A 21,557-nucleotide genomic window follows, 5' to 3' on the forward strand; every position below is an offset into this window, starting at 1 on the left:
TCGCCATATTCGCACTAATTATGCACTTATGAAAGAAGCGCTCATAAGAAAGCATGGTAATGTTAATATCCTACATATGCACAAGCGTAACCAGATCAAGAAGCTTAAAAGTGTCAATATAAGATCTTCAAGGAATGATAAAATTAAGTATGTTAAATCTTATGTTGAAGTTCTTGAACAGCTGAAGAGCTTAGTTGAAATGAATGTGAAAGATTATCCTGAGATTAAGCTTGAAGCTTTTAGTTATTCCAATATAACTGATCTTGCAAAATTGCTGCCAGATTTTATGTTTCGTTCCTTTTCACAAAAATATGTGAAAGAAGCAGCTAGAAGAAATCAAGAAGCTCTGTCTGGACAAAATACATTCGAAATACTTATGGATATGATGAAAACAACTTTGAAGGATTTAGAATTTACCAATGAGTTATATCTAGAAGAGGATACTGAAAAGGAAATTAAACAACCATTGGTGAAAACTAAAGTTATGAATGTTGATGCAACCATCAATGAATCAAACAGAGAAAAGAGTAGAACTTTTGCAACAGAGAAGTATTTTGGGGCTCCGTGTATTGCTCATGATACTGTAAAGAGAAAAGTCAAAGACTGTTTAAGTGGCCGCTGTAAATCTTTCTTAGAAATGAAACCAATAGAAAGAGAAAAAATGGCAGTAGCAAAGAAGGTTTGCAAAGTTTGTTTATTGTATATTTGTAAAGTAAAGCAAAACAATGAATCTTGCTTACTTTTGAATGCTTTGCCTTCAGGTATAATTTGTCCAACCTGTAAAAACAATCATGTGCTTAAAAATATCTTATTATGTTCAGAGCACAATAATGCTTCCAATACTAATATCAAAAGTGCTATATCTGAGTTCTTACCTGGATTTAGGAAAGATACTAATATTGATCTACTATTTGTTGGTAAAATTTTCAAACTTGGTTTTCCAGAAAATCCTAAACCAACAAGGAAGAATGAAAATGCTTTTGACATTAATACAGGTAAAACTGTCGCGAAATCAGATGTCTACTTCAAAACAAGACAAGATTCAGCTAGTCTCTCTGTTTATCCAACACAGGTAGTTAATCTGAATGGAACTCCTGTTCAGATATTATTTGATTCTGGTGCTCTTGGAGAGATGATAAAGAAAGACATAGCTGAGAGATTAAGTTTAACCATATTGGATGAACAAAGTCAAAGTTTTACTGTTGCAGGTGGTCAAACTGTTCATACTAATTGTCCATTGTATGAGTTGACCCTTGGTCCAAACGACAGAGGAGAATTCTTTTCATTTCCATTACTAGGTGTTGAGAGGATTTCAAGTGAATTACCTGAAGTAGATCTTGCAGATGTTATTGATCATGTCAAAAGAACATTAGTTTCTTTCAATGATTCTAAAAGTGATTTCCCTAAGAAGATTGGGGGACAAGAAATCCACATGATAATTGGAATAAAACAGTCTCATATCTTTCCTACCCGTGAGTATGTCTTTGAGGATGGTCTACAAGTATGGAGAAGTCCATTGCGGGATATATATGGTTCTAATATTATTTTTGCCGGACCTATTGAAGTTGTGAAGAAAGCATACAATTTCCTAGGTCAGTTGCCTGCTTTCTTTCAAGAAACATGCAGAATAGTAGAGCAATTTGAATCTAAATCATTAGGTTTTAAAGGTATATCTGTTCCTGAAGTTGAGTCTGAAGATGAAAGTGTTGATGATTGTGTTAACAAATTTTTCAATTCTTTATACAATGATCCCCATGTAACTGATATTACACAAACAGAAGCTGATTTGTTAAATGTTGACCCCAAAGTTAATGTTGATTGTATTAACTGTGTTATTTGTGATAACTGTAAAGAAAGAATTTTTAAATTCAAACCAGTTTCCAGAGTTTTAGAAAAGAAACATCAACAGCAAGAAGATGCAGGTTGTGTTGTAGATTACAGATGTCCTGAATGTGCAATATGCAAAAAATGTAAAGAGAGCGACAAGATGAGAGCCACATCAATCAAAGAAATTGCTGAAGATGTATTGATTTCTAACTCTGTTCAAGTTGATCCTGAGAATAAGATTACTACCTGCCAGTATCCTTTTACTGAGGAACCTATTAGTTATCTCAGCAAGCAATGGGGTGATAAGAAAGACAACATAGATATGGCTATCTCTATTCTCAAAACACAAAGAAATAAACCTCCTGAAACTAGAGCTTCTGTTGTAAGGTTTAACCAAGAAGTCTATAACAAAGGATTTGTAGCTCCTTTGTCAGAACTACCTGACCAAATAAGAAATGAAATTCTGGATTCAGAGTTTCGACACTACTTTTGCTGGAGAAGTGTGGCTAAACCGGATTCGGTTTCTACGCCACATCGTTTAGTTGTTGATCCGACTTGTTCAGGATTCAACAACATAATTGCAAAAGGTTCAAATTGTTTGACTAATTTGTACAAGATTCTGATAAGTTGGAGATGTTACAAATACATCTTTGTCTCAGACATCACAAAGATGTTTAACACTCTAAAACTTACTCCAGATATGTACAAGTTTAGTCTTTATTTATTTAGTGAGTCTTTAGATCCTCAAGAAGATTTTCAAATATGGTGTCAACTAACTCTTATGTATGGAGTTAAGAGTGCTAGTGCTCAAGCAACATATGGATTGAGGAAAACTGCTGATCTAAAGAAATTAGTTTATCCACTTGCTCACAAAATAATTATGAAATGGACGTACATGGATGACTCCAAGGGTGGAGCTAATACTAAGGAGATGAGAGATGAAATGATCAGGCAGTTGCTTGAAATGGTTGATTATGGAGGATTCAAGATTAAAGTAGTGACTAAGAATCAAGAAAATCCTTCTGATAAATGTTCTGATGATGGCATTTGTACCTCCTATGGGGGGTATAGATGGTTGCCCATGTCTGATGTTATGGGTTACAAATGCCAAGAGATCAATTTTAATATTAAACGTCGTGGTCAAAAGAAGCCAAATCCTTTTCAGTTATGTTGCGAAGAAGACATTGATTTACTTGTAAAGGATATCCAATTTACTAAGGGGAACTTGTTAGGACGAGTTCTCGAATGCTTTGATATTGTAGGTATTTTGGAGCCTTTGAAAGTTAATTACAAGATTGACCTTCACAAGTTACCCGTTACTGACCTAGATGATGAAGTTACTGGTGAATTCAGAAGAAAATGGATACAAAATCTGAAGCTGATGTTTAGATCAATGAGTTTATTGATTCCAAGAAGTGTGATTCCAGAAGATGCCATTGATCCGGAGAAAATAGAATTGATTGTTGCAGTTGATGCTGCTTCAACTATGGCTGGCTGTTGTATCTATGCAAGAACAAAGTCTCCAAATGGTAGCTACTATGTCAGACTTCTAACATCTAGGAGTAAGTCATCTTACTTCAATACTCCTAGAAATGAACTTATAAGTTGTTTGTTAGGAGCTGAAACTGCATTTACGGTGTGTAATGCATTAGAGGGTAGAGTATCCTCTGTTATATTCCTGACTGACTCCAGCATATCTCTCTGCTGGATAAGCAATACAAAAGCAAAGCTTAAGCAGTTTGTTCACTCCAGAGTGACACAGATTCATCGTCTTATTGGAGCAGATAGTTTTTTCTTGATAAGTTCTCATGATAACCCTGCTGACTTGCTGACTAGGGGTACAGCTACTTTTGATGATGTTAAAGAAGGATCTGAATGGCAAGAAGGTAGAGCCTGGATGAAACTACCTTTTGAAAGAATGCCAATAAGATCTTATCAAGAAGTATGTGCTTCAATGACTCCTGAACATATTGCTGATGTGGAGAAAGAAGTACATACTGAGTTTCCTGCTACAAAAGTAGATGAACATACAGAACCTATTGCTATGAATTGTTTCTGTGTAGATGATCTTGCTGATGTAGAATCTTGTGATTCATCTGTTGAAGTTTCTTTGTCCAAAGATATTCCTGCAATTTTTGCTATGAACCCAAATTTACAGATACAAAATAAAGCTAAAGATGATGTAAACCCAAATATACTGTTGCATACTAAAGCTAAAGATGATGTGAACTCAGCCCTCGAAGGAGTTAATGAAATTTATGCAGTTGATTTTATCAAACATGGATTCAAGAAAGGATTCTTACAGTTAGCTTTTATTTTCAGGTTTGTATCAAGACTAAGACACAAAGTTCATATCAATCAGCACAAGATTGAATTCTGTTCAAACTGTCCAATCTGCAAGGTTCAGACTAAGCTTAAAGCATCAGGTTTCAACAAACTAACTTCTAAGAAATCTGATCAACAATCAAAGTTTGTAGTTTCACCACTTGACTTTTTCTTAGCTTGGACAGCTATATGCAAGATTGGAACCAAGGAAGTAAAATCCATTACTCATCACACTAAATTGAAAGAATATACAGAGAAAGATGACATTTTGTATGGTGGTGGTCGATTGTCTCTTCCTGCTATCAGAGTTGAAACCTCAACCCCTATTCATGAAATTGATTTTAATCAACCAGTGTTCCTTGTATCAGATGTAGTTACATATGCTATTGTAATGTATGTTCATTGGGAGCTTTGTCCACACAGTGGAATAGACAGGACAGTTTCTTTTGTTTCAAAGATCATTCATGTTGAAAGGATTAGAAAATTGGTTAAATTCATTCGGAATACTTGTCCACGTTGCAGATATTTGATGAAGAAACATTATCTTCCTCTTACTGGAAATCAATCTGCATATTCTTTGATGAAAGCTATTCCTTTTTTCTCCACCATGATTGACATTGCAGGAGTGTATAAAGCTCATGATAGTATCAAGCAAAGAGTAACTAAGCCTGCTTACTTCTTGATACAGGTATGTCTTATTTCAGGATGTACGTCAATAGGTGCATTAGAAGTCATGACTGTAAATTCAATCCTGTTAGCATTAACCAGATCAGCAAACAGATATGGATGGCCAAAGTATTTAGTGCTTGATTCACAATCTAGTTTCAAGTCACTGGAACATGCAAGGATATCTTTTACTGATCTAGCTGGGAATTTATGGTCTAAGCAGAACATTATCCTTGATTATAGCACTCCTCTAGGACATAATGAAAGGGGACGAGCAGAATCAAAGATTAAAATCTTGAAGGAATTTTTGGAGAAAGCAGCTGAACTTGGTGTGAAACATAGTTACCTACAATGGGAAACTATAGGATTGAATATTGCTACCATGATTAACAGTTTGCCTATTACTTCAAATCAGGATGATCAAGCTCACACAATGGGAGAGTTGGGTTTAATCACTCCTAACTTATTTATTTTAGGTAGAAACAATGCAAGAAGTCCTGAGAAGTTTGTTACTGTTGATTTCAATCCAGCCAAAGCTATCAAGGAAGTTGCTGCTACTAATGACAAGCTTATTGAACTTTTAGGTGACTTTATTCCTAGATTTATTCCTGGCAAACGTTTCACTGAAGCAAGACCTCCTGAGGTGAATGATGTTGTTCTTTTTGTCGTTCAAGAATCAAATAGAACAAGGAACATAAAATACAAATATGGTAAGATTGTTGAAACGAACGTTGATGGTCGTATTAACAAAGTTGTTGTTGAATATCGTAATTATGAAGAAGTTGTCAAGAGGAGAGTTGAGAGAAGTATCAAAGATCTGGTCCTGATACTAGCTTCTGATGAGATTGATTTCAATTCTAAGGAACATCAACTTGCTTCTTATATTCAACAGAAGTATCTTTAATTATATGAGCTTGAGCTTAATTAATATTATCAAAAAGCAATTTAGAAAATGTTATCCATTTAGTTAAGCTCAAAGTAGAATCTTGTATGTTTTTTTAGTATATAGTACTGTACAGAAAATTGGATCAATGCTTGACTTATATCTCGTCAAAGCTTGTCTAATAGTAATGTTTATTTATTGTACAGAATAATTAGTTAATGCTGGACTTATAACTTGTCAAGGCTTATCTAATATTTATTCATTGTACAAAGTGATTATATCAATGCTGGACTTATATCTCGTCTAAGCTTGTCTAATATTTGTTTATTGTGTGAAGTAATTAGAACAATGCTGAACTTATATCTCGTCATAGCTTGTCTATTACTTGTTTATTGTACAAACTTAGATCAATGCTTGACTTATATTTCGTCAAAGCTTGTTTATTGTTTGATATCATCAAGAATATTAGATCTTAAACACTTTGATTTCAATATCCAATAGTTCAATCAAATGCTGTGCTTAAATCGCTATGGCTTTGATAATCTATAAGTGTTGATGTATATTTTCAAAATGTTCTTGATGAAATAAATGATGATATTGTATTAATGGTGATCTTATATTTTGATTACCTTGATACTATATGGTTTGCTTATTTTTTGAAATCTTAGCATATAATGTATTTATTATTGTAAGATTGTATGAATATTTATATTTACAATATTGAGTCTTAAATAAATGAATAATTTTTATTTCCAAGTCTTATTTTGGTTAGAAGTTAAAAGAGTGCAATTGTTTGTTTTACTTTTTTTGGCTTTCCTTTTTAAGCTCTTACTCATTTATTTTTTTTTCTTTTTAGTGAATTCAAAGCGTTGGAGAGAGGCCTTACCTTCAGAAGACAGAAGTCTAGATATGAAAAAGATATAAGCCATGAAAACTTTCATAAATATGAAAATATTCCACTAGACAATTTATTACTCAAGGATCCAGACACCATTGTATCAGCAGTAAAAGATCAGAAAATTGCTGTGTATGATCTAAAGAGACTAGCAACTCCTGAGAAATATCTAAATGAAGTTATAATTTTTTGTGTTATCAATACTTTTGCTAGTTTACCTGACCATAAGTTTGTTGTAAGTCAATATTTGTCTAATGATTTGAAAGAAGGTAAATCTGTATTACAGAGGTATAAAGCTGAATATAGGATGTATTTTGATGGGCATGACTTGATTATTGTACCTTTATGTTTAGGAGCCCATTGGACACTTGCAATAATATATCCAAAATCAAAAGAAATAGAGTTTTATGATTCATTTCATTACAAACAGAAACCTAATTCACTTTTTGAATCATGCAAGGATTATATGGAAGAAATTCTAGAAACTAAACTCTCTGTGAGTATCAGGAAAGATTTGCCACACCAACAGAATTACACTGATTGTGGCATGTATGTTTGTAAATTTGCAGAGCATGCCATTAGTGGAATCGGTCTCAATTTTAGTGATAATGATATGAATGGATTCAGACTTGACTATGCTAATAAAGTCAGAGAATTAAAGACTGATTTGCCAAAGTTCCTTGAGCCTAGGAAAATTGATGAGAGAAGTTATGATGATATTGATGAGAAGACTGATGATATTGATGAGAAGACTGATGATATTGATGAGAAGACTGATGATATTGATGAGAAGACTGATGATATTGATGAGAATGAGAAGACTGATAGTAATGAGGCTGTGTATAAAACCGAGATGAAAACTGAAGTACACCAAAGTCTGTGCAGATTTCTTTATAGATCAAGCTTAAACCATAGTAACAATTTTGGAATTTTACTTTTTGAAGAGAGCATTGTTTTAGCTGCAAACACTGATAGGCCTTTCCTAGGAAAAGATAAAAATGGTAAAATTATAACTTATAATACAAAAGGAGATTGGACAAAAATGTTATCTTTTGTTGAAATTTTGAACCATTTTGAACAAACAGATCATGATAAGGCATTTGTGTTAGTAACAAATGAGATACTCCAAAATCATAGCATTATTCATGATTGGTGTGCTAATTCAAGAAATCCAGGTGAAGAAATTTCACATTTTCAATTTCATTGGGGACTTACTAATAATTTCAACAAACTTAAAAAAATCATGAAATCTCAAGGTGTAATTTTACAAGACAAGATGAAAAGAGATAAGAACTTTTTGAAAAAGCAGAAAAAATTGAAGAAGAAAGGTTAGTACTTTAAGAATTCAATTCATCAAATTGGTCCTGGCCAGTGTTTTAGAGAATTTGTGATGAATTGAATTCTATTTTTTTATTGCATACTAGTCTATATCTATTTTGTCTAATGTCTAATTTTTATTAAAAAAATCGTTTTTTTTTACTAAAATAATCAGAAAAACGTGTATGTTACAATAAAAGTAAAAGTAAATTTTTAAGTATTTTAAAGCATTTTTGTACTCAAACCGGTTTTTCGTCAATAAAGGGTTATAAAAGAGGTAAAAAACAAACAAGAAGTCAGTAAGATTCTGTACTCCTCCAGAGAAGGTTTGAAACGTGTTATTTTGTAGTCAAAAGAACATTTTAGTGCTTGAATAGCAGTAAAATTATAGTTATTTTTTATTGATCAATATTTTGTAGATATTTTCATATTTTCTTTAATTACTAATTGACGGTCTGCTCAGTCTGTCTTGTGATTGAGGAAAATATGAAGTTGTTGAAGGAGTATTCACCAATAATTTGTAAATTTTATTTTACTGTTATTTTTTTTTGTTATGATCTTACTCAAATAGCAGTAAAAGTTGTGGTTATTTTTTATTTGTCAATGTTTTGTAAATATTTTCATGTTTTCTTATTACTACCTCATGGACTGCCCAGTCTGTTTTGTATTGGAGATGTTTTGAAATTGTTGAAGGAACATTGACCAATAGTTTGTAACTTTTATTTTACTGCTATTTTTTGTTATAATTTTTGATAATCTAGGCCTATTGAGATAATTCTTAGTGATGGCATATAAATTTGGCAGTGACCCACAGTGGAGTAAATATTTAGATCAAAACCCTGATTTTTCAACAAATTGGTAAGTTTTTCTTATAAATTCTTATACATTTTTCTAAAGAGTTTTTTTTTATTATTTCATTGATTTTTTTTTTGAGTTTCTAGTTTGTTTAATATTTCTTAAGTGTTCTATAAACCCTATACAATACAAGTCTAAGAAAATATTAAAATCAAAATAGATAGTTATTAGTTAAGAGCTATGAGTAAAAAAATCAATCTAATATTATTGAATCTATGAAGGTCTTTTAAAAAGTGTATTTTTTTTAGTTCAACACTGTTGACAGAGATAAATCAGAGAATTTCCTTATTACCTACCAATACCTACCTCAATCTACTTATATTTTGATATATTTCTTAAATATTTTGTTTAAATCTGTTTAACTAATGTTAATTGTCAATAAATTAATTCTTTAGAAGATATTGTTTTATTTTGTTTAAATTCATGTATATGTTCAAAGGTGATAACATCGGCTAATTAGGGTTTTTATCCAAAACAACTAGTCCCCAATATTTCATAGCAGAAACCATTTGGAAGGGCGTGAAGCGCAAATTTTTTTCTTCAAATATGCAGGGAGGGAGGGGTTTTTGGGCTATTTATTACACTAGTCCCCAATATTTCATAGCAGAAACCATTTGGAAGGGCGCGAAGTGCAAATTTTTTTCTTCAAATATGCAGGGAGGGAGGGGTTTTTGGGCTATTTATTACACTAGTCCCCAATATTTCATAGCAGAAACCATTTGGAAGGGCGCAAAGCGCCAATTTTTTTCTTCAAATATGCAGGGAGGGAGGGGTTTTTGGGCTATTTATTACACTAGTCCCCAATATTTCATAGCAGAAACCATTTGGAAGGGCGCGAAGCGCAAATTTTTTTCTTCAAATATGCAGGGAGGGAGGGGTTTTTGGGCTATTTATTACACTAGTCCCCAATATTTCATAGCAGATATCATTTGGAAGGGAGCAAAGCAAAAATTTTTTTCTTCAAATATGCAGGGAGGTAGGGGTTTTTGGGCTATTTATTACACTATTCCCCAATATTTCATATAAATTTTCTTATTTGTTGGCTCAACAACTTTGGGGAATTTAATGGAATTTTGATTGGTTGGGTAATTAAGTTGAGTTTCCATACATTTCATCCACTAATTGTAATCTATATAAGGTAATTTTGTGTATCATCATTGGGGATGTACAAAATTTCTTTGGTAAAAAGTTTATATTATACAAAATAAAATACTTCCTATAACCTGGTTTGTTATGTTCAGTGAAAAAAGATTAAAACCTTATTTTGACACTAATTAAAAAATTTGGTAAGGTTAAATGAATAGTAACTGTCTGTTTGGCGCGAAGCGTCAAAATTTTTTTTTTGAGTATTTCTTGATCTTTTTTTTGGAAACTGGGATAATTTTGCTTTTTGTAGGGTAGGGGGCAAAAAGGGGCATTTTTGTTGACCAGGGGGGGCGGTTGCTAGGGGGGGCAGGGGGGGGGGGGCGTTTTGGTCGCTAGGGGGGGGCGATTGCCCCAAATGCCCCCTTCGGTTCGCACGCCACTGGTTACATTACCTGAAATTTATTTTGCACAGCCATCATGTTGTTCTGGTTAATGCCCCAGCTGTCCATTCTACGCGGCAATTCCTCCCTCAGGGTGTCAATTCTACGCGGTATTTCCTGCCTTGCCCTGGCGTAGAGGTTAGTTAAAGAATCTGACACCCTGTACAGAACAGATATAACCTTTTCATCTATAGAAGGGAAGCTACTCAATGAGTCAAACTTGTACCGTTTGTTTGTTATTCTTCCTGGTCTGTTTTTCTTGTTATGAGAAATGTTTTCTAGCTTGAGAGAGGGGACAATGGGCTGTTTAGTACACTAGTTTTATAATAACGTTTTCTTACTCATTGACTTAATAACTTTGGGGACTTTTGATGAATTTTGATTGGATGGTTTATTTAGTTATTTATCCAACCACTTATTGTAATCTACAGGAGGGGTAATTATGTGTATGTATGTATGATGTATGTTTACCCTATTCACAATTTTATATTTAATAAACATCATTTGCTTGTTAAACTTTGGACGGTTAGACATACCTGAGTTATAAAGTAGCTACCTTACTAATCACAGCTTTATTTTTTTTACCTGTTATATCCATTGCTGATAGAGTTTCCAAACTGATCAAATCCATGGACAAGGGTATCTTCAAGTTTATCATATTCATGGGTAAGAGTGTGTTCAATGTTATCATACTGATGTGCCAGAGTATTTACTCCTTGTTCAAAACCTTTCTCTACTGTAGCTCCAAACTGGTTGAATCCATTGGAAATTTCAGCTCCTTAATTTAAGAATAGAGTGTCCAGTGCAGTGGTAGCAATGTGTGAATATGTCGTATGGGTGAGTTGCACCTGGACTGAACAGTCAGCTTGCCAACTCAATGCTAGTCATGAGTTGGCCTGTTTGGGGCCAAGGCATTCCTCCAGCTCACACTTTTTGATGTTCTATGCCGAATAAAGCTGGTAGGTACCATTTTTAACGGCGTTGGTATGACGCGATGATCCTCATCTTCATCATATCCGATTGGTTCAGTGGTTACCGAGATTTTAATGGACAGACGGACAGACATCAAGCTACTTTGTATTATAGATATATTTAGGGTAATTTTAGTTTCATTTTTCCATATTTTTAGCGTATCTGGACTTTGGTTTGAAAAAGCACTGGTAAAGTTATGTTTGTACCAGTGCTTAACATAAATTAAGCTTTTTGGAACACACGTTGCGATTACAAATGTCGTTTATTACCTGCTTTATCCAGCGAGTCCCAGAGGGAAGGTTTGGGTACCGACAGTACACTGCCAAATAGCAGCACAACGCCCAGTCTCCTCATTGTCTATTCTGCAGAAAAACAGGCAATTTAAATTTAACCAAACTAAAATGCAACGAAAGCTATGAAGCCTATGAAAACAGATTAAATTTTCATTCAAAAATTGAAAATAAGGCGTCTACTCTACACATCGAATATAATAACAATGAAATTTATTACTCTAAGCATTAATCGGATCTTCAAAATTTACTTTTGTTTGAATATCAAATTTAGCAAAAAAATGTAAAACAAATAAATTTTGGTTTAATTATGCGTTCTTTAGGCTTAAATAACGCATTTGACTATAATACAAAAAACTGACTATAAATTTTGTTGTATTAACAAGTAGAGAAGAATAGACAAGACAACATAAGAAATTCAAACAGTCAGACAAGATAAAGTGAAATTTTTGTTGAAAAGAATCATAAAAATTTTGACCACCAATTCTAAATAACAACTAATAAGATTATTTTTGAAAAGAATACATAAGGACATACAGACGGATTTTGTAATTTTAGAAGGATTAAATTAAAGTCAAACTTTCGATTATTGCCATTGGATGTCTTTACTCAGCCTAAAAAGTGAAGTATTCATACCAATATAAAGCTTTACTGAAAAGCACAGAGACAGAAAAAGGATTACTTACATGATAAATAAAAACTTACCCTTTAATTTTTTTTATTTAATGATGTTTAAGTTGTGTTTGTTGTATAACAATGATCAATTAACTGAATAATATTTATAGGGGCACCCTTTAAAACTTTTACTATATACAAAGTGTTCAAACTTTTCAACCAAAAATCTAAGAAACTGTAGTTTTGATGTTAGACAGCAGTTTCCCTCAAGCTATCTAGTCAAGCACAGAAACCCTCTTTATTTAAAATAAATAAGTTTAAAAAAAGGGGGCTATAGTTTTAGTTAGATTTTTTTCGGTCTAGTCATTATGGGTTATATTTGGTACTGAGTAACCCTGCAGGGTTAGGGCCTCTGCATGAACTAAGCATTGGGTAAAACATCATCCCCTCTCCCGTATTTACAATTTATTTCAGGAATAAGAGCAGGAGTGCCCGATGGGCATTTTGAGTGAAAGCACAATTAGATTAAAACATTATGCAATTAATACGTAAAAAAAATCTGTTGGTATCTTACGATCATACAAATTGAAACATTCTTAGGTTTAAATTTCCTAAATTTTCCTAATTTTTTATTATAAAATTTGACTAAAATGCATAAACCCTTTTATTTTTGTTCGCAAACTGCTAGATTTTTCTGAGTTCCAGATTATTGATATCAATTAGTGTTTGACAAGCAGTTGGGAATATTGAAATGATTTTCTAGCCTTATAGTCAATGGATGTACAAATTGTTAAAGTTTATTTTTATATAGCACGTCGACATTATGTTATTATAGGCCACTTTTTAATAATAAACAATTGAAAATTGCATTTCAATAGAATGCTCAGAGTTTTTACACAGGGTATTTATGTTTCAGCCTGCATGAAGGGGTTCAAGGTAATGCCTTTCAAATAACCGTGTAGCGCATCTGCTTATCATCGCGTCGGAGAGGTAATAGGTTCAATTGAAACAACGCCACGTCATAGCTTAAGACGTTAAGAAATAGTTCCTACTGTTGGTATGTTAGGTGCGCGACATAAATAGTTAGAGTGGGGAAAGTTCTTGGCCCAAAAACAGTCGCAACTAATTACCTTGCGCAGTTATGACTTCTAAGACAAAGGTCGGGCAATTAAAGGGTTGTTTGTCTGTTGAATGTTACTTAACCTAATATCTACCAGAGGGCGTTTGAGTATTGCATGCCAATACAAGCAGATGATGCCCTATGATTCTCTAGATGATCACTTGAAATCAAATGAGAACCCCTACCCAATTAGGTAATAAATGCCTTTAAAATTAAGAAATTGACGGAAACACACTTTTGGGTGAGAATTGTAAACTTTCATTGCTGCTAAAAATACTTATTCAGATCCTGAACTGTTTTACGTAAAAAGTCTCCAAATTTCTATGTTCTAGAAAAATCTCTGTACATATTATATTAAACAGGGTGTAGGCTAATTTTTCAATGTTCTAACATCTTGATAAAAAAATAATAAAACAAGGATGAACATACAGCAAAGTTTAACTCTGAAATTATAAGGAAGGACAAACGAACAATAGCTCTTTAGATAGTCAGAACTTAATAGGCAGAACATTAGTTTATTAGTCTAAACAAAATTGTGCATACATTTGTTAAATTGTGCGCATTGTTTAAATACAGGATACAGTATAAGGACATACTTTAATTTTTAGGAATCAATTATAGAAATGCTTTGCTTATGATATTGTACCTTGTTGTCTAGGGAAACATTTTGTCAAAAATCAGATAATTAGGATAAGTATATCATAAAAAAGTTAAAAAATTAACGTGTTTTAAATGGACGACATTTAGACTTTCTGGTGAAGATTATAGATTCTCTCCATATAGGAACTGTTATAGGAACCAAAATGCAAAGCTTAAAATAAATAGGACAATTCTAGAATGCAATGTCTAAATTAATGAAAAAAGCTATCCATTTTGGATGGACGTATGGACGGAGCTACCCTCATTATAGAAATGCTTCGGTTTCAAAAAGACCCCGTATTTTAGTTTCTAAGCCTTGCGCGGAAATGCTTATGATTAGTCGATCATCCAATGAGTAATTTTTATTAGAGCAAACATTGTCTAAACATGCGTATGTTGGACTATATTATTTAAAGAGACATCTGTAAGTATCTTTTTCTCTCAAGATGAAACTTAAGTGCCGGACATATTGGGCTCTGCTTTTCAGGGAATATCCATACCTTTCATACCAAAGTTTAATGCTATTTTATTAGATGCTGAAGCACCCTTCTCCCAAAAAATTACCATGTATTGTACACTGGCCTATCATTGGTCATTTGTATTGTATAATAAAATGTTAAGGCACTATAAGCTGCTTCATCACACCCTTCCCCCTTGAACTGTTGGGGATGCTAAAATGTGGCAATTCTTTGTAAGAATACTTAGGGAGGGGGAAGGGGACATTGGACCTTTAATTACAATAGGCCCAAAAGTTTAATGGTAACGTTTTTTTAGTTGTTGGCTTAACTACATTTAGGACTTATTTATTTTTGATTGGTTGGCGCATTAGGTTGAGTGCCTACACGTTACAATTATTAATTGTAATCTACAAAAGGGGTAATATTGTGTATTCTAATTATAGGATGTACATTAGTTTAGCAGTCATTGTCTTATCCCAATTTAGGTCCCTGCATAATTATTAAGTGTAGGGGTTTATTTTTTTGCACCCACATGTGACTGCCATATCTAATATATTTTTGTTGCAAAACTTCTTAAATACAAAATAATGTTAAGGACATTTTTTAGAACTTGATTATAGAAATGCTTCGCTTTTAATATTGTACCTTATTGAAATAGAAATCAATACTCCAAAAATCAGATCAATCGGATGATTATATCAAATAAAAAATTGTTATTTTAAAAGTTAAAAGTTAACGTGTTTAAAATGGACGGGCGGACATGCTGGTAACGATTATAGAGTTGCTACGCTTTCTAAATCGTACCTAACTACTACATGAATCATCTTGCAAAGTATGAAATCTACAGGAAAATTCTAACATGACTAAATTAACGAAAAAAGCTATCCGTTACGGACGTACGGATGGACGGACCGACCCTAATTATAGAAAAGCTTCCCTTTTAAAACCTCACTACTTTATCAAATTTTTATTTAATTTTGACAATTACTCCTTGTGTTATATACAGTGTGTTTTTTTTATGAGAACTATATTGAAAGCAATTTTACTCCACTTATAGTTATCAGAATTTAATGATTAATGGCTTATTTTCTTCGTTTTTTATAACTATTTATAGAACATCAAAAAAATATTTCAGTTTTTATTAAAAAGGTAGAGTAAAATAAAAAATCAAAACCTAGGTGTCAACATCTAAAAATGGTTTTAGCGCATTTTTCTCATACTCAAATCTTCTACCCTTTGCAAGAATGGCTGCAAAACGCTTCAAAGTTGAGATACAGAGTTAAAAATTGATACAGATACTTTTAGGGACATGTACTAGAACATATTAAAGTTTGAAGGCCATATCTCAACCAGGAAAGGAGTACGGGCCCCCCAAAGTGGACTACTGAAAATCCATTTTTTTTCTTTTAAAGGGTAAAAGATTTGAGCTTAAGAAAAATGCGCTAAAACTTTTTTTAGATGTTGACACCTAAGTTTTATATTTTTGATTTTACTGTACTTTTTAAATAAAAACTGAAATATTTTTTTGATGTTCTAAAAATGGTTATAAAAAACGAAGAAAATAAGCCGTTAATCATTAAATTCTGATAACTATAATTGGGGTAAAATTGATTTTTAAAAAATTCTCATAAAAAAAAACACACTGTATATACTAAATTGAGTTGCATCTAAAATTTACAATCGTCGTAGGCAGGGACGTCCAAGGGTGAGGTTAAATGGGTGTTTACCCTCCTTGAACTTTAAAACCACTCCCCCAATATTTTTTTTGTGTATACATTTCGACTACCCCCCTCAAACCTTTTAAACCCCGCAAAATAATAAGCTTGGACGTCCCTGGTCGTCAGTATGAACTTTGTTATATTTTAACTCTATTTTTGGTCCGTTGTTCTGTATGTTATGCTCCATGGAAAATTAAATTATGTAGAGAATTGTATAGTAATAAAACAAGAATGAAAATGTCCATACGAGCAAAGTACCCAAGAATCATGGATTGACAAATGGACAAAGTGAATTGTAGACATCATTAAAAAGGGAAGAGAAAGAATGAGAAGAAGGACTTAAAAAAAAGATATGAAAAAAGTAATTGTAAACTGGATGCTCTTCTCAAATAGGTATTTCTACAAAAGAAATAGCAATCTCTTATAGCATCCAGGGAAATCAAAAATATTGAAATAAAGTTACTTCTTATTTATACATGAGCACAAGAATCCCTGAGAAAACGGGAAATCTATTTTTGATACTACTATAAATAAAAAGAATCATTTAATTCGGACCAAGCACACCAAAGCGGTAATCACTGAATTCCATATTTGTAAGTAGTAGTATTTGAAAAATATTTTATGGGTTGGACACTTTCCATTGGCGGTTCGTACTTGCATCCAAATAGCCTAGAACCTTCCCTTGACCAATCTAAAATTTGAGGAATTATCGGTTCTACAGTTTGCAAGATCTTAATGGACACAAAGACAGGCTTACATTTTGTTACTTCAAAGGTTCAAATTAAAAATTTATAAATGTCGTCTTTTTAAAATACTTATATGAATGCCGCTATACATTAAAAAATCGGAATTAAGGACAAAAACTGTGAAGACTTTATTTCTCACAACAATGATCGTCAGAGAAGGGATAATATTGTATAGTATTGCCATTGTATATTGCATTAGAAATTATCGTTATTTTTCTTTTAAGATTTTTTCAATTGATTTTAAAAAAAAATGATGTTATAGTTTTTTAATTTGAATACTGATAGGGAAAAAATATGCAAAAATTATGTTCTTCAATATTTAGAAGTGTACAGTGACACGAGATCGGTAACGCCACGTTTTCCACAATCTGATACTGAGCAGTCGAAAAAATAAGTGAATTAAAATTTACATCTTGCTTTAACCTTAAATAAATTGTATGATTTTATAATTATTTTTATTTATTCCTGTATACTTTTATTGAATATTTGTTTCAATAAGTGTGTTTTTTAATAGTTTTCATTTACGATTTATGTAAATCTACCATTTTCATGTTAACGTTGAATTCATCGATGGCGAAATTGAATTAAATGTTATTGGATGGATATTTAAATATTTTAAACTAAACCTCAAAATTGTTATACTAAAAAATGTTTTGTGATGGGATAAACTCATCCCATCAGCTTTTAATCTGTATTAGGTTTTATTTATAGTTTAATATAACCCCATTGATTTGCCCTAAAATTATTTTTGCATTTGCTTAATTTATGAATTATTCTCTGTTCTTTCAATGTTTTATTACACTTATTATTAGACGTTAAAACTTAGGCTTATCCGTTCGCAGGACCTTATCTTACCTTTTCATCCCTTCTTATTCTTCAGTATATTTTTCAGACACGATGACGTCTCTTCTGGCTGCCCGCCCGTTGATATCCGTTTATAACGAGAAAAATGAGAAAACCGAATCCACCGTTAAGCTTCCCGGTGTCTTCAAGTAAGTAATGGTTTTTGTTACAGATCTTGCCTATCAACTCTTGTTAACATCTCGGAAATACGTCTGAATTTGGTTAGACGTTTCATGGAAGATATGTAATTATTATTCCCTAGTAGTTCTAAGCAATTTCCCAACAGCTATCGCTCTCCTGGCCCTAGATGCTTACGGCGATGTAACTTCAATTTAAAATATTGACTTGCTAGAAATATATGTTTGCTATGAATGTATAATTAAGGTGCCCAATTCGTCCTGACCTGATCTGCAAGACTGCTCAGCAGATGCGTTTTAACAGCCGTCAGCCCTACGCTGTCAACAAGTATGCCGGTATGTAAATTTCATAACATAATTTTAGTGTTTGTAAAGTTTTAGTTTTTTATATATTAATTTAATTATTAATTAATTATTAGTATTAAATTAATCGTAGTCTGCTCTAAACATTTTAAAGTTTTGGGACGGTTTGATTTTGACTGAATTAAATACCTTAGCCGGCACTTCAAAAAAAATTAGTTTTCAACAATTTACTTAGAAGAATACAATAAATTTCTGTGTTAATATCGTTTTGTCAGCCAAGGCTTCGGTCCATAAAGGCCAACAAAACTGGAATTTAACATAAGTCATCTGTGGAAAGCCGTCCTCTCCATAATACGATGCGAAAAATAACTATTTATCTATTCATGAATTATATTTATCAACGCGTTGCTTGCTAAATAAAGCTTAGATCTTAAATTGTCTTTTTCAACCTTACTTGTCTCTGTATGTTTTTACCACATCCCATTTTCATTAAGGTCACCAGACCAGTGCCGAGTCCTGGGGAACTGGTCGTGCCGTGGCCCGTATTCCTCGTGTCCGTGGAGGTGGTACCCACAGGTAAGTTTTAATAGTGCAGCTACTTACAGGGATATAAGTAGGGATTATAGCCAATTTATCTAATTTTAAGAGTTAAAACTTTTTTCAAATTCTAAATTTCAATTTATACAGAAAGGGATATTTGCGTGAAATGTATTTAACTAGTTTTATTGCAAGCATATACAATAAATAGCAATCAATTTAACACTACCAAAATAGTTTTCATGTTTTTGTGATTACAGGACAGCCGTTTATTTTCATATATCTAAAAATATGATTTTCAAGTCTTTTTTTCTAAAACTACCTGGTATAAATTTAAAATTCTTTCAAATATATGTCCTTAGATGTAGTTTAAACTATTGAACTAAAAGAAATGTGCAGTTCACTAAATTCAAGTTTAGTTGCACTTCGCGCAACTACCCCTTTACTGATTTACTATAATGCCTTGATGATATAACTACAAACATTAAATATTATGCATAACATTTTTTACTTTGAAATCTAGGTCCGGCCAGGGTGCCTTCGGTAACATGTGCCGTGGTGGTCGTATGTTTGCCCCCACCAAGATCTGGAGAAGATGGCACAGACTCATCTGCAAGAAACAGAAGAGGTTAGTGCAGGGTAGTATATTCTGCAAATGTGACCCGTCTGAGGGGGGGGGGAAGGTAAAAAAATATGTGAATGGGGGGAAAAAATGAAAACATAAAGAGGGCTAGAAGCATTTTTTTCCTTCTATTTTTCTCCCCTTTTGGTGAAAAAAAAAAATATGTGGAAAAGGGCGTAATACGAATAAAATAAAGAGTTCTGAAAATATTTTTCCATTTTATCCCTCTTCCTTGCTGGTAAAAATAATTGCAGCAAGGGGAAAAAAATGAATCTTGTGCAAAAAATCACCCCTGAGTTAGTGACTGGTTTAATTTCTAGCAATTAGAAATAACGCTATTAAGTTTAAATTCTTTAGTCTATAGTCGCCCTCTATGGTATCTATGTTAACCTTGCCTGCTGCAAGGTTTTAGTAAACATATAAGATAATGTTTAAAAAGTACATATACCTGATCTTAAATATCTAAGATTAAAATTTAATTCTTAGCGTTAAGTTATGACTTCATTAAAGTATTGAAACAATTTAACTTCTCTCACTTATGTGGTGTGTAATGCTGAACAGAAGTGTTTGGTCCATTCTTATTTTAATTTAGGTATGCTCTGTCTTCTGCCATCGCTTGCTCTGGCATTCCCGCCCTCGTCATGGCCAAGGGTCATGCAATCCAGGCATAGAAAACTTGAATTATGAAGTTTAAAAAAACATGGTTTCTATAAGGGTTGGCAATCCGAATCCGGGATCTGGAATCTGCCCAATTTTTAGCAAATTTTTTAGACTTTTAAGGTTGTTTTCTTAAATGTTATGACATTTTGATGTTTTATGGCTTGGCATAAGATTTCTTAAATTTTTAGCTCTAATAGTTAATTTTACAGGACTTTCATATTAGCATCCATCTTTCATATTAGCATCCATGTAAATAAAAATTTAAAATTTGTGGTATTTGAAAATGTAACAATTCGCAACTTTACTTATGACCAGTCCTTAAAAGTTTTCTCCGTTTTGAGGGAGTTCCCGAAATTCCCCTCGTTGTGTCCGACAGCATCCAGTCGTTCAAGAAGACTAAGGAAGCCGTTAGCTTCCTGAGGAAATCTGCTGTAAGTTGAGATTATTTTTTTTCTTTAATTAGCGGCTGAAATTAATGTTTGAATTATTTTATTCATTCGTCTGAAAGTCTTGCTGCTACGGCTGTTTATTATTGATAACCAAATGGTGGTTTCATTATGGATATCTTTTCAAGTAACTATAAATAAATGCTTTTTTATTTTGTAACCTAATTTTATCTGGCAACATTTCTAGGCCTGGCTGGATGTAGAGAGGGTTCTGAAGAGGAAGAAAAAGAGGGCTGGTAAGGGAAAGAACAGGACCTCCAGATTCAAGAGCAAGAGGGGACCCCTGCTTATCTTCGATAAGGACGAGGTAATATTTATTATCCTTGTATAAAAGTAATGGTATTTCTATGCCTCTGTCTGTACAAAAAGATCCGTTAACTGCTAAACCTATATGGTTCTCCTTTTCAGTGCATCTTCTCATAGGTTCTAAGGTTAATAGCTATACTGTTTTGGGGGACGGTACCACCACACTCCCAAGAGAAATGCTATAAAATATTTTTAGTCTCGCTTGGCGGTGCTTTAGGTTACTTACTAGCGGCTACGCCCCTAGAGGCCTCTAGTGGCACTTTAAATGTTTTTGTTTGTTAAAGTTAATTTTTATTACGATACCTCTTTATTTGACGTTGAAGTCTCCCCTAATTTTTTTAAAATTTCGATTTTTTTGTCATTTCTCTTGGGAGGGTGGTGGTACCCTCCCCCAAAATAGTTATAAACCTTCCCGGGACTTATGAGAAGCTACCCTGTTAAGGAGAACCCGATCGGTTCAGCGGTTAGCGAGATCCTTCGGTACACACAGACACACAGACAGACACACAGACATCCTGTTACTTTAGTATAAGGATTAAAGGGGTGTCTTAAGATTTTTAATTAATTTGAAAATGGAGAGAGTTGTTTACTCTCCCCTCCTGCCTGCCACTACTTCTAGGGATTTAAGAATTTCCCAAAAATATTATTTTAGTAGACTGTCATATCATTATTCTTGCTAGGGTTGTGTTCAAGCCTTCAATAATATTCCCGGCGTTCAATCCCTCCGCGTTGACGCATTGGATCTTCTGTGGTTGGCTCCTGGAGGTAAAATGTCTTCTTAATTGTTAACGTAGCTGCGTTACTTAGATAAGGGGGGGGGGAGTTTTGCCACTTTCGCGTAAACAGTGTTC

The 21,557-nt window shown here is 33.1% G+C and overlaps 2 protein-coding genes across 3 annotated transcripts in view; one reads left to right on the top strand and one right to left on the bottom strand.

The window, feature by feature from the left end:
- The window catches only part of LOC145329874 (transforming growth factor-beta-induced protein ig-h3-like), a 42,393-nt gene extending 30,061 nt beyond the window's left edge, over positions 1–12,332 (bottom strand). The window contains exons 1-4 of one of the 2 annotated variants that reach the window (XM_080174321.1): positions 12,262–12,332; positions 11,536–11,628; positions 10,880–11,072; positions 10,307–10,421 (exon numbers count right to left, since the gene is read on the bottom strand). In XM_080174321.1, the coding sequence (XP_080030447.1) occupies positions 10,307–10,421; positions 10,880–11,072; positions 11,536–11,620 (393 nt within the window). In that variant the 5' untranslated portion in view covers positions 11,621–11,628; positions 12,262–12,332. Of the gene's footprint in view, positions 1–10,306; positions 10,455–10,879; positions 11,073–11,535; positions 11,629–12,261 lie in introns of both variants that reach the window. The other variant, XM_080174320.1, reaches the window with a different exon arrangement.
- Positions 1–21,557, top strand: part of RpL4 (ribosomal protein L4) — a 234,087-nt gene that overhangs the window by 209,321 nt on the left and 3,209 nt on the right. The window contains exons 2-9 of the mRNA XM_080174325.1: positions 17,743–17,844; positions 18,080–18,168; positions 18,630–18,711; positions 19,196–19,300; positions 19,887–19,959; positions 20,296–20,385; positions 20,588–20,707; positions 21,387–21,471. Coding sequence (XP_080030451.1) covers positions 17,750–17,844; positions 18,080–18,168; positions 18,630–18,711; positions 19,196–19,300; positions 19,887–19,959; positions 20,296–20,385; positions 20,588–20,707; positions 21,387–21,471 — 739 coding nt within the window. The 5' untranslated portion in view covers positions 17,743–17,749. The remainder of the gene's footprint in view (positions 1–17,742; positions 17,845–18,079; positions 18,169–18,629; positions 18,712–19,195; positions 19,301–19,886; positions 19,960–20,295; positions 20,386–20,587; positions 20,708–21,386; positions 21,472–21,557) is intronic.

This window comes from Acartia tonsa, chromosome 10 (genome assembly GCF_053477335.1).
Source record: "Acartia tonsa isolate MP-2025a chromosome 10, ASM5347733v1, whole genome shotgun sequence".
Lineage (NCBI taxonomy): Eukaryota > Metazoa > Arthropoda > Copepoda > Calanoida > Acartiidae > Acartia > Acartia tonsa.